Source organism: Lissotriton vulgaris, chromosome 10 (assembly GCF_964263255.1).
Source record: "Lissotriton vulgaris chromosome 10, aLisVul1.2, whole genome shotgun sequence".
Lineage (NCBI taxonomy): Eukaryota > Metazoa > Chordata > Amphibia > Caudata > Salamandridae > Lissotriton > Lissotriton vulgaris.
Genome location: NC_141698.1, coordinates 59,591,370 through 59,603,563, shown reverse-complemented (window position 1 = coordinate 59,603,563; position 12,194 = coordinate 59,591,370). Strand labels below are relative to the sequence as shown.

At 43.1% G+C, this 12,194-nt stretch overlaps 1 protein-coding gene across 4 annotated transcripts in view; it reads left to right on the top strand.

The window, feature by feature from the left end:
- Positions 1-12,194, top strand: part of RBBP6 (RB binding protein 6, ubiquitin ligase) — a 334,867-nt gene that overhangs the window by 89,592 nt on the left and 233,081 nt on the right. For all 4 annotated transcript variants that reach the window (XM_086940457.1, XM_086940459.1, XM_086940458.1 and 1 more), the window contains exons 5-6: positions 6,195-6,283; positions 6,389-6,485. In XM_086940457.1, coding sequence (XP_086796583.1) covers positions 6,195-6,283; positions 6,389-6,485 — 186 coding nt within the window. The remainder of the gene's footprint in view (positions 1-6,194; positions 6,284-6,388; positions 6,486-12,194) is intronic.

The following is a 12,194-nucleotide window of genomic DNA, read 5'->3' as shown; positions in this document are numbered from 1 at the left end:
TTCAGGCACTCTTGAAAAAGAGGCCTTACAACCCATGCCATTACACCAGTAGTGCAAAGCGGTCACTACTTCCTTATTTCCCCCCCCCCCCTCCCAAAAAAAACCTGGTCCTTAAAGCACATTTTGGACCTCAGACCCCTAAATTAATACTCTTTCAAAGCACTTCTTATGGTCTCTCTTCAAGATGTCATTCCATAATAGTACAACAGTGACTTCAGTGACTGCACTCTACCTGAAGGACGCCTACTTCCACATTCCCATTCACCCAGCATATCTTTGATACCTCAGGTTCATTAGGAACAGGCAACGCTTCTATGCACTACTGCCCCCAGGATTTTTGCCAAATGTTTTGCATTAGTATCTGCTCACCTACGAAGGCAAAATGTACACGTTTTTCCATGATCAGGCGATTGGCTCATCAGAAGCGCAAGACGTCAAAGGTGTGTCCAACATACTCCACCCCCAATAAACTGCTTCACCATCAATACACCCAAAGCCCACCTCCAACCCCTTTAAGTACAGCTTAACCTAGGAGCTATCCCCAACTCGGGATAGCTTACCCCATTGCTGCCCAGATTCAGTCCTTTAGGCACTCAGCCCCCAGTTCCACCCTTATCAGTAACCAGGAGGACAAGTATGCATCTCCTCTGCACCATGGCTTCATGCATAACCATAGTACCTCACACCAGATAACACAAGCTTGTTGCAAGAGTGCTTAGCATATATATGAACTCAAGCAGGGGGTCAATGGGAAGATCTAGTATCGGTCGGCCGTCGAGCTGTCACACTGCAGTGGTGGAATACCAACAGTCTCTTAAAAGGACAGCACTTTTAAGATCCAGTTCCACAGAGAACCATAACAGGCGCCTTCACAGTTTGGAAAGCGCTTTCACAAGAGCTGGCTGTTAAAGGACACTAGACATTCAGCCACACACTTCATATCATGTGTTATCTGCAAGAGTGGGGGTACCAGGTCCTCTCGCTCAACGAGCCCAGAACACCTGCAGGTGGGCTCTCCAATACAACATTTACCTGTTAGCGGTGTATTTCCTGGGCGTGGACAACCACTTTGCAGATCTCAGCAAGAGGCGCCAACAAATCCACGAGTGGGAGTGCAACCCACAAGTCCTCCCATTCTTCCAGCGTTTGGGTAAACCAGACATAGACCTTTTCGCCACAGCAAAGAATGCCACATGCCCAAACTTCGCCTCCAGGTTACCACAGTCCAAGGGCAGCACACTATGGCTGAGTTGGTCAGGGATATTTGCATATGCTTTTCCACCTCCCACTGCTTCTGGTTGTGGTTCGGAAATGTCAGTAGACCCCTCTCACACACATCCTGGTGTCTCACATGGGTGTGACAACCCTGGTTCACCACACTCCTAGAACGATCTGTCGTTCCCCAGCAGGTACTACCCAACAGTAAAGTCCTTCTCATAAAAAAAATGGAGAAATCCACCACACAGACCCCAGGTCCCTCAACCTTGCGATCTAGCTCCTGAAGTCCTGGAGTTTGGTTACTTGAATTTACCACAACCTTGTATCGACATTTTCAAAGAAGCACACCTGTTATGCTGCAAAGTGGAAAAGATTTGTTCATTATGGTCATACCAAACACATTGATTCTCCAGGGGCCAATGTTTAAGACATTATCAGTTTATTTAATTTACATACTTCCGGTCTAGCTTTTAAATCTCTAACACTACACCTTGCAGCAGTAGCCTCATATCAACAAAGCAGACAACACACTTCACTATTCAAAATTCCAGTCATTAAACCCTTCCTGGAGGGACATTCCTCAGAATATTGTGTTATCAAAGTTAATGGGCCCTCCAGTCAAGTCCCTCCACTCCTGCCCTCTCCAGTTTTTAACCTGGAAGGTGACATTCTTAGTTGTTATCACTTTTCTCAGACATGTCAGTGAGCTTCAGACATTAACTTTAGAAGAACCCGTTTCCCAACTACATAAAGATATGGTAATACTGCGTCCCAATCCTTCTTTCAAAGGTGGTGTCTCAGTTCCATCTAAATCTATTGAATTTTGTCCACAACTGGGGACTGTTGCAGAAAGGGCTCTAAGCACATTGGATATAAAACGAGCCCTCATGTACTATACAGATGGAACCAAATCATTTAGAAAAACACAACTTTGTTGCTTTTACAAAACCACACAAAAGGGCCATTTCTAAATCTGGCATTTCACGTTGGTTTGGCAAATGTATCCAAACATACTATGCTAAAACAATAAACACTATCTATTCCTTCTAGAGCACACTCCACTTGCAAAAAAAAGCAGCTTAAATGGCCTTCCTGTGAAATATACTTATGACTGACATATGTAAAGCAGCTTAAATTGTCTACACTGCTTACAATATGCAAAACATTTGTGTAGATGTGCTAGCCCATTGGCAAGCTTATGTAGGCCAAGCAGTTTTTCAAACAACTGCAACCCCCACAGGTTAGCCACCGCTTAGAGGAGGACTTCTTTAAAGTCTATGCTAAACGTTTATCTGCTGCCACACATGCCTCTAACGGAAAATGTACGAACCCAGTAAGCATTTGTTCGTGGCATGTAGTGCTGTAGATTCACATGCACCCATCCGCCGATTCAGACACAGGTTTGTTGCAGTTAATTTCATAATTTATCCTACGTTCCTTTTGCATCTTCGTCTCACTATACTGCATGATCCTATACACTCCATCCTCACCCGCCTTGCTGGAAAACAATCGAACAATGGAGTTGATGACCATGTGCATTGCTAGCAAAAGGAGGAGTCACTATACCTTGTGACTTGAAAGACTTTCTGCAAAGAAAAACAACTTTCACTCATCTAAGCTCAACACTAGATGGCGGGATTATGCTAAGGTTGTGAATAAACAGATGCTTATTGGGTAAGTTCAATTTTCCATATATGTTTGTGTGTGTGTATATATATGTGTATATATATATATATATCTATATATCTGCAGGGTTCACCGGCCCTCTGCTAAGGTATGCTTTGCTCTACCATATCAATCTTGCAAGATTGGCAGGCCACTCCAAGGTTGAAGTAATTGCAGAAAAACCCCTTTATTAATATTTCACAAGTGCTCTGAGCCATGACGTTTTGGCTAATACTCTCTTGATCACATAATTTCATTAGTTATTGACATGTGAATAGATCGTACTCAGTGAGAAAAGACCCTGCTCCGAGGGACCGAGAAACTCAAAATTACAAAACGTGAATTGATTACAACATATTGCAAATACAAGGTGCTGCTTATTCCTAGCAATTCACTGTGACTTATCAAACATAATTACAATGCCTAAAATAAATTGGGACACATCTCGTATATCAAAATTGAATCTTGATTAATTCCTTAATGTTAGAAATCACAAAATATCATCAGCTAATAACAGCATTTCAAATATCGTTTGATATCAATTATTATTACGGACATGGCAAATTCCTCCTAAACTGCAGCTTTGGTAGCCCAATACATTGAAGTATTTAAGTACTGAACTAATACCGGTATAATATATATAAATGTTTCCTCATTAATTAACTGATATTGGAGATATAATCTTATCTTTGTAATATTGTCCTAGGGTGATATCAGCTGTACATTATGTCATGCCATTACTTTCTAGGTCAACTCTGTTATGGCAAACTATCTTCAAAGAAAAAGAATACCCAAAAGAAATATTTGGTTGTGAATCAAAAACCTACTTGGAACTCCCAATATAGTATGTATAACTGTGCATTAAAAAACAAAGAATGTCTGCAAATGAAAACAAGAACAGGGCCAGCATGCATATATCCCATTAATGGTGTATAGAAAGTTCCTCGTCACAATTAATCACACATGGAATCAAGGTATTGACGTCAAGGATGTACTCACTCCCTTCACGTTAACTTAAGCTTCGGTCCCCACCTCATGTTTTGATAGACTTAATACCCAAAAATGTAAGTTTTTTCCAATACTTCTCGTGGTGATCATGATTGTTTGGCAGTACTATAACTATTGGCATACTGATTAATCTCATTGATATGGGCTAAAATTTATTTTTTTACTGGAAAAAATGTGCTGCCAATGTAATGCTTTGGACAGGGACCAATAGTGCAATATATTGTATATTTTGTTTGGCAGACAATGTGTTTGTTATGCATATACTGCCAGAATTAGGATCTGAGAAATGTTAGTGCCCCAGAGTACTTGTAGGCTTTATAATGGCCATAGGGGGGGGGGGGGGGGGGAAACATAGATTTGGCGAAAATTTGCTACTGGAAGTCAAATTTTGCATATGATTGTGTGCCAATTGATCTTTCAATGATGGACATTTTCAGTCAGTGATTTGAGTTTTTATTTCCATTATATCTTGTAATGTTTATTCAAGTCAAAGGGTACCCCAATATGTTTGAAGAATCCTAGATATTTGATGGGCCTTAGTACTGAAGGTAGTTGTGAAGCGTACAAGTTGGCTATCTGCCACAGGTTTAAGAGTTCTACTCAATAAAGCCTCAGTTCATGTTTTTGGTTTAATTTTCTCCTGGACTCAGTTTATGACCCTCCTTAAGTATCCTTTTAAAATAAAAAATGTGAATCCTCTTTCTGTGCATCAACCAAGGAGGATTCGGTTCTACAGTTTATTTTGGCCCTTACAAATTCACCATAAGGGATAGCAAACTTCAAAGGTTGAGGATGGCAACTGGATGCTTGTGATATGGAATTCCTAGTAGTTTTTTCCTCAAAAGGGAAGTGTTCATCTTCTCCTCAAGATCTAGGACAACCAATAACGTAGATTTAGAATTCATGGTGTATCTGAGATTGAGGTTGTTATGGTTCATAATCCTAGCAAAGGATCATAGTGCTGGAAAAGAGACCTTCCATAAAAGAAAGATCAATGTATCTCAATCACATCACCAAATCATTAGTGTACTGTTCCATAGTGTCTGTCCAGACCACCTCCTCCCACCAGTCCACACATAAATGTGCGTAGCTGGGGTCGAAGCAGGGACTCCTCGCTGACCACTATTTGTTTTGAGTGTTTATGGAAAATAAAAATATTCCCCGTCAGACATCTTTCTATCACCTTAAGCAACATCTATATGTGTTGTGATTGATGTCTCTTGCTGTTCATGTAGTTTTGTAATTTAGAGTTTTTTTGTACTTCGAAACTGGGTCTTTTCTTACTGTTTACTGTTTATTCACGTGTCTATGTTGATTTTCTGCAACGACTTCCACCCTGGAGTTGCTCGCCAATATTTCAAGATTGCTGTGATGCAGCGAAGCATAGCTTAGTGGTGGGCCGGTGAACCCTGCAGTCTGGCCCTACCCCTGCGGTGAGTGCCTTTACACCAGATTTTTGTTTGGTTGATTGAATTTGCTGACACTGCCAATCCAAATCTTGTGCTTGCGTGGACATTCCAACTCAATAGAATTTGGTCTGATTGACTCAAATAGTGCGGTATCCATCATAGCCAAGGGTAGATCAGAGATTAAAGGTTAATATACTGATATTGCTGACAAGCTGAACATTGTTGACACAGTAGGAAACCAGTTGTTCGTAATAATGACAGTCGATCAAGCAGTTTTTTAGTCAGACACTTAACACTGCCATTCATAGGTGATTCTGAAATACCTGGATTTTAAAGATCCTTAAGTCATTATTTCTGTGTGTCAAATGGGTTTGTATTTTCGCATTTGAATTTTTCATTTTGTAAAGTCCCTGCTGCTTAGTCTACTTCAGACCTTTTGGTCCTGATTAAAAAGCCTTTCGGAAACTTAATAGGCCATGTAGTCTCACAAGGTGCAATTTCTTAATTTCTAGGTTTTTGAGTTATATTGTAGTTGGGTCTGCCACTTGTGAGCAAAACATGCTCCCCTGAAAGGGTCTACAATTTCTGCTGTTTCTCCTGCACAGGCCTTGCAGTGTGAAGATTATATTGAATGTTAGTTAATCTGCAGTACTGACCTAGTCAAGCGTATAAGCAGGGCACCGGCACACAGACATGTCCTGGCTGAAAGGCCTACCCCCCAAACAAACTTGTTCCCACCCCCACGTATTCAGTATTTTTCACTCATCAGATGGACTTCTGGTTCCCACCTCGCTGCTCTTTACAGGATTGTATTGGTGCAGTTTGTGTCTGTGTGACAATTTTGATGCGTTTTTTTTTCTAATTTTGTTTTTGTCAAATAATTACCTTTATTAGACTGCCAATCTGGTTGAAGCCAATGCTTCTGAGGAAGATAAAATTAGAGCTATGATGTGTCAATCTGGCCATGAATATGATCCCAGCAAGTAAGTAATTCACATGTCAAATAAGATTTTTTTTAAGAGCAGCTTGCATTTTTTCACTTGGGTAGAAAATCTTTAAAAAGTAAGTCTCGAATTTTATTTTTGCAGTTATCAGAAGAAAACTTTGGGTCCTCCACCACCGAACTACACATGCTATCGCTGTTTTAAGCCCGGCCATCACATAAAAAACTGCCCTACCAATACTGTAAGTATCTCAGACTTCCCAAAGAGCGTTAAAATACTGTGAGGTTTTTTTCCGTACAGGTAGTGTTTGACTTGTTGCTGGACCAACCAAACACCATTACTGCAACCCAAGCATGTATTTTTTATGAACAGTGTAAATTGTATTCCATAAGACTATTTGGGCATTTTGGCGTTGCAACTGCAAAAGTGGGGAAAGGTATTTTGAACATACAGACTGAAGGTGGTGTTTGCTATTGGAGGAGTTGTACAAGCATATTGGGATAGAGTTGGTGAAGAGAAAGATGGCTCAAGGAATAGAAGAGTGCCAAGGATAAATAGCACATATCTAACCGGTTGGCTGTTTCCTAAGAAGTCACAGACCATGCTAAGGACAAGTTTATTCTTGACTGAAAGTACCAATAGTTTTTCTTGCACCCACTGCTGGAGGTCAGTTTCCTCAATGAGTATCATTCTCCTGAACCACAGACAATTATGCTTCACAATCTGTGCCAAAATATATAGAGAAGCAGTCACATATTGCAGATGATGACCCTCTGCATCCTACTAGTTAGTACTGTTTGGTTTATTATGATGGCTCTGAAGGCCCTTTAGCATCTTCCTCACTCAGAGTAAAGCCCTGCCCCCTTTCCCCCCTTAAATTGACCTCCTCTGTGGTAGTCGGCCAGAATGTCAAGCAAGGGGCCTTTCAGTAATTAGGACTCTTTATCTTGGTTTTTGGTTAATAATCATTAACCCCGAAGATCTGTCTACATGTGGTATTTAGGAGTATTTTCAAAAGAGAGCAAAACTCTCCAGAGACAGTTTCTCTTTTTTAAACTGAAAACAACTAAATGATAAATACAAATTTCAAAACCTCAAATTGCTTTCTAGAAAAAAGAACTTTAGATAGTAGCTTTTTTATATAGTTTATATTAAAAAACAAAACAATCCCCTTTTATGCAACTCAGAGGGAACTCCCCTGTTCAAGAATATTCTGCATAAGACTAGCCCAGACCAGTGAAAATAGTATCCCTGCAAACCAGTTTGACAGTGCAAACTCCTTTCTGATAATCTGATAGCCCTTATGTTCTTCAGTTTCTGAGTCTTTTTTTGTGATTATTTTGCACCCAGTCTGTACCTATTTAGGCAAAAGTCTTGTGGACTAGCATGCCTCCCCCTTTTGTCGTATATCCAGTTCAGGAAGCTGGCTCTGTATATGGTATACCACTATGTGCTTATATCATACACCGATTATAGAGATTCCCCCAGAAGTGTGCAGGGCTCAATGTAAGCCCAAAGTTCTCTGTTTGTGGTAGTGTGGGTGATCGCACTAGGGCTAACACAGAGGTGTGTGAGACATTTGTTATGCCCACTGTGACCAATAAATAACTCACAACATGAAAAGAAGATCCACACCAATTTTAGAAAAGTAAGTTTCTTTCAAGATTTATTTAAAAAGTGGACACTGCAGTTTTCAAGCTTTGGATTGTTAACACAAATTCAGTTTTTGCAGTTAAGCACTCATCTTACGTTCTTACATATTCAGTCTTCAGGGTCTTTGGAGTACACCAGGCAGGGTTCAAATCAGTTTCAAGAGTGCACCACCAGTGGCACAGGGACAGCCTGATGTAGAGGTTAAATTAGAGGTTGGACACCCAATGTTAACTAATGGAAACTGGGGTGAGGGGGTACGTGAAGTCGCGTTGCGCACAGGTGAGTAAAACAGTGTCAGGGTTCGATCTCCCGGAGTTAGTGTAAGTTCACGGGGCCACAAGTCGGCACCAAACTTACACCCTCAGCGGCCGCTAGGTGCAGAGTGCCGACACAGCATCGGGTGCCCAATGTTAACCAATGGGGTAGATAGCAAAGACAACCTACAGCTGCCCAGGTAAATCAGGATACTAGATGACGTAGGGATACAGAATGTTGATGGCCCCAAGGCTCAGGAGCTTCGGATGCAGAGATGTCCTTGGGCATCAAAACACTCTTTACTGGGTAGGTGGTGGTCAGGGGGAGTCTTCAAGTCTGCAGGTGGCAAGGAGGAGTCCAGCAGGGCTAAGCCCACTGTGGACTGTGGCTCAGAAGCGCTGGGGAACCTTTGCAGTACCGATAGGCCACTTGGGCACTGGGCGTCTGGTGCAGAGGTGGATGCGGAGGCAAGTTCGCGGTTCCCCAGGGCAGAGTTCTTTTTCTTTGCATATGGTTTCCTCTGGACAGGGAATGGGAGTCTCGGTAACAAAAATAACATAGCAGTAGGTACAAAAGAGAAAGAAAGGCCTAGGCCTCATTCCCTTTTGTAGCATATCGCCCTCTTTTTGTAAAAGAGACCAAACTTAGGCATCAGCCAATCAGAAGAGCCTCTCCCCATAGAACCCTCCTGAAGGAACCTCCGCCTCAGATTTTCTACCGCACGTTGTGCTTAGGGAGTCTCCTATGAGCTCCGCTCATTTCATCTCTTTTCAAAAGTTTTCTACAGGATTTCTCTTCAGGATTGTACATGAATGGCTGACAAGGAGAAGGAGGCCCTTTTCAAACCATGTTCCTCCTGTGGCAACTTGTCAGCCTTCAGTGTAGCCATTATGGCGCTGTGGAGTTCGTAATGACAACCTCCCAGCTCCATATACTCTTAATGGCATCACTGCACTTACAGTGGCCAGGAATGGCCCTGGGTACTTTAGGGGCACAGGGCTCATGCACCTGTGCCCACACCACTGGCATAGGGCACCCGATGTATGCCAGGGCAGTGGGTTTGTGGGCATGGCACACAGGAATATGTGCCATGTCGACTTTGTTTAGTTCTGCACCTGGACACTCAGCCTACAAAGGCAGTGTGTGTCAGGGTGCAGGGCCCCTAAGGGTATGTATGTATGTATGTATAGGCATTCTTATATAGCGCAATAACTGTCACCCGACGGGCATCCTGGCGCTTAGACTGTTATGACACATACATGATGCTTCCAGCATCCGATCCATTTACATTATTCTAGGGAACAGGTATGTTTTTAAGTGCTGCAGTCCTTAGGGGTCTTCTCTGGTCACAATGCCCTGGGTACCATTTACCAGGGGCTGACATGCGACCAGAGATGCCAATTGGGTTTTAGCTTCAACACAATTTTAGGGAAGGAACACATGCCCTGGGCACCTGATTGGCAGGAGCCCAGGGCACACTCAGTCAAAGTACATCAGCAATTAAGCAAAAAGTGGGGGCATACCATGCAAGAACGATGGCACTTTCCCAGTGTGCACACCTCTCCCTCACTTTGTTTTTCATGCCGGGGCTCCTGCTCAGTGTGAGGGGGTAGAACCAGTGGGGACCAGTTGCTGAGTACAGCAAGTGGTCTGGAGAGGCTCACAAAGGCGGCATGCCTTTGAAGCTTCTCCTTCGTGAACCCTGCCCATCCTGGGGGAGGAGGCTTGGCACCTTGTCCCAGGATGTGCAATGTTTCAGGTCCCCGGGAGCAGCAATCTTTCGACCTAGGGGTCAAGAAACATGTCTGGAGTGGCACCCTCGGCAGCCACTCAGGTCACTGGGAGATGGTCTAGTTTCAGGGGGCATCTCTAAGATGCCCTGTGTCGTGCATTTTACATTTAATGTGCTGAGAAGTTTGATACCAAACTTCAGTCTTCAGTGTAGCCATTACGGTGCTGTCAAGTTCGTAATGACAACCTCCCAGCACCATGTACTCTTAATGGCAGCACTGCACTTACAGTGCCCAGGAATTAACCTGGACTGTAGGGGTACAGTGCTCATGCACCTATACCCTTACCACTGGCATAGGGCACCCAGCTAGAGGGATGACTGTTTGCCAGGGTAGTGTTTTCTGGGCATGGCACGCAGTGATGTGTGCCATGTCGACTCTTTGTTTTGTTCTGCACCAAGACACGCAGCCTGCCAATGCAGTTTGTGTCAGGGCACAGGGCCTCTAAGGGTGGTACAATCAGTGCTGCAGCACTTAAGGGCCTTCTCTGGTCTCAGTGCCCTGGATACCTAGGATACCATTTACCAGGGGGTGACATGTGGCCAGAGATGCCAATTGGGTTTAGGCTTCAATGCAGTTTTAGGGAAGGAACACAGGGCTTGGGTACCTGATTGGCAGGAGCCCAGGGCACACTCAGTCAAAGCACTTCAGCAAACGTGGGGGCATACCATGCAAGAAAGAGGGCACTTTCTCACACCTTCTGACTGGGGGTGAATGTTTGCATTGTCCAGCATTCCATCAATCAATTTTCTCTTGCGTAAATGCACATGCGCCATCACCCATTCCCTTAAATTCTTGTGCAGGTTGCAGTTCATACACTTTCATGTTAACGTGCGTGTGAAATATATATATATATATATATATATATATATATATATATATATATATATATATGTGTGTATATGTATATATATCAGTACCAATCCCATTCTTGCAAGAAAAACGGGCCGACACATGCTCGGAGTTCTGGCAGCAGGCTTTTATTCAAAATTTAAGCGCACACAGAATGTTCGGTGGAAACGCTTGGCAGACTCGTTTCAGCCTGTCGGCTTTCTTCAGTGCCCAGTTCCATCACATACAAGTTGTTACTGCTGAGGGGCTTGTTTAAATAACATGGGTGGTCCACACTGATTGGTCTGTTGATGTTAACCCATCCTCCTCAGTTTTGTCGGGCGCTGTTCCATGCCGGGATTTCTCGCATACCACCGAGAGTGGATCGTACAGTGAGGATCCAACTTCTACTAGCCCAGTGGCTTCCCAGTCATACCGGCAGAGGTATGCAGTGACATCCCGCATTACATGGATCCCAAACAAAAGTCACTCCTGTCAAAGACTCCTTACGCAGCACACGACTGCGTCCTCCCTCCCCGCATGTCTTCTCGACTCAGGTGAGTGTCCTTTTCAATGTGGGGGGGCGCCGCGCTGTATTTTCATACGATACCAGGGTTTTAGCAGGTCATGCGCGGAGCTCCAGACCGGGAGGGCGTGCCGGTAAGCGGTTCCTGCTGTTACCGCCTATACATCAGTACCAATCCCATTCTTGCAAGAAAAACGGGCCGACACATGCTCGGAGTTCTGGCAGCAGGCTTTTATTCAAAATTTAAGCGCACACAGAATGTTCGGTGGAAACGCTTGGCAGACGCGTTTCAGCCTGTCGGCTTTCTTCAGTGCCCAGTTCCCTCACATACAAGTTGTTACTGCTGAGGGCTTGTTTAAATAACATGGGTGGTCCACACTGATTGGTCTGTTGATGTTAACCCATCCTCCTCAGTCCTCAGATGGGTTAACATCAACAGACCAATCAGTGTGGACCACCCATGTTATTTAAACAAGCCCTCAGCAGTAACAACTTGTATGTGATGGAACTGGGCACTGAAGAAAGCCGACAAGCTGAAACGCGTCTGCCAAGCGTTTCCACCGAACATTCTGTGTGCGCTTAAATTTTGAATAAAAGCCTGCTGCCAGAACTCCGAGCATGTCGGCCCGTTTTTCTTGCAAGAATGGGATTGGTACTGATATGTATATATATATAATATATATATATGTGTGTGTGTATATGTGTATGTGTGTATATGTATATATATATGTGTGTGTGTATATGTGTATGTGTGTATATGTGTATATATATGTATATGTGTATATATATGTATATGTGTATATATGTGTATATATATGTATGTGTATATATATGTATATGTGTATATATATATGTGTGTATATATGTATATACATGTGTGTATGTATATATATAT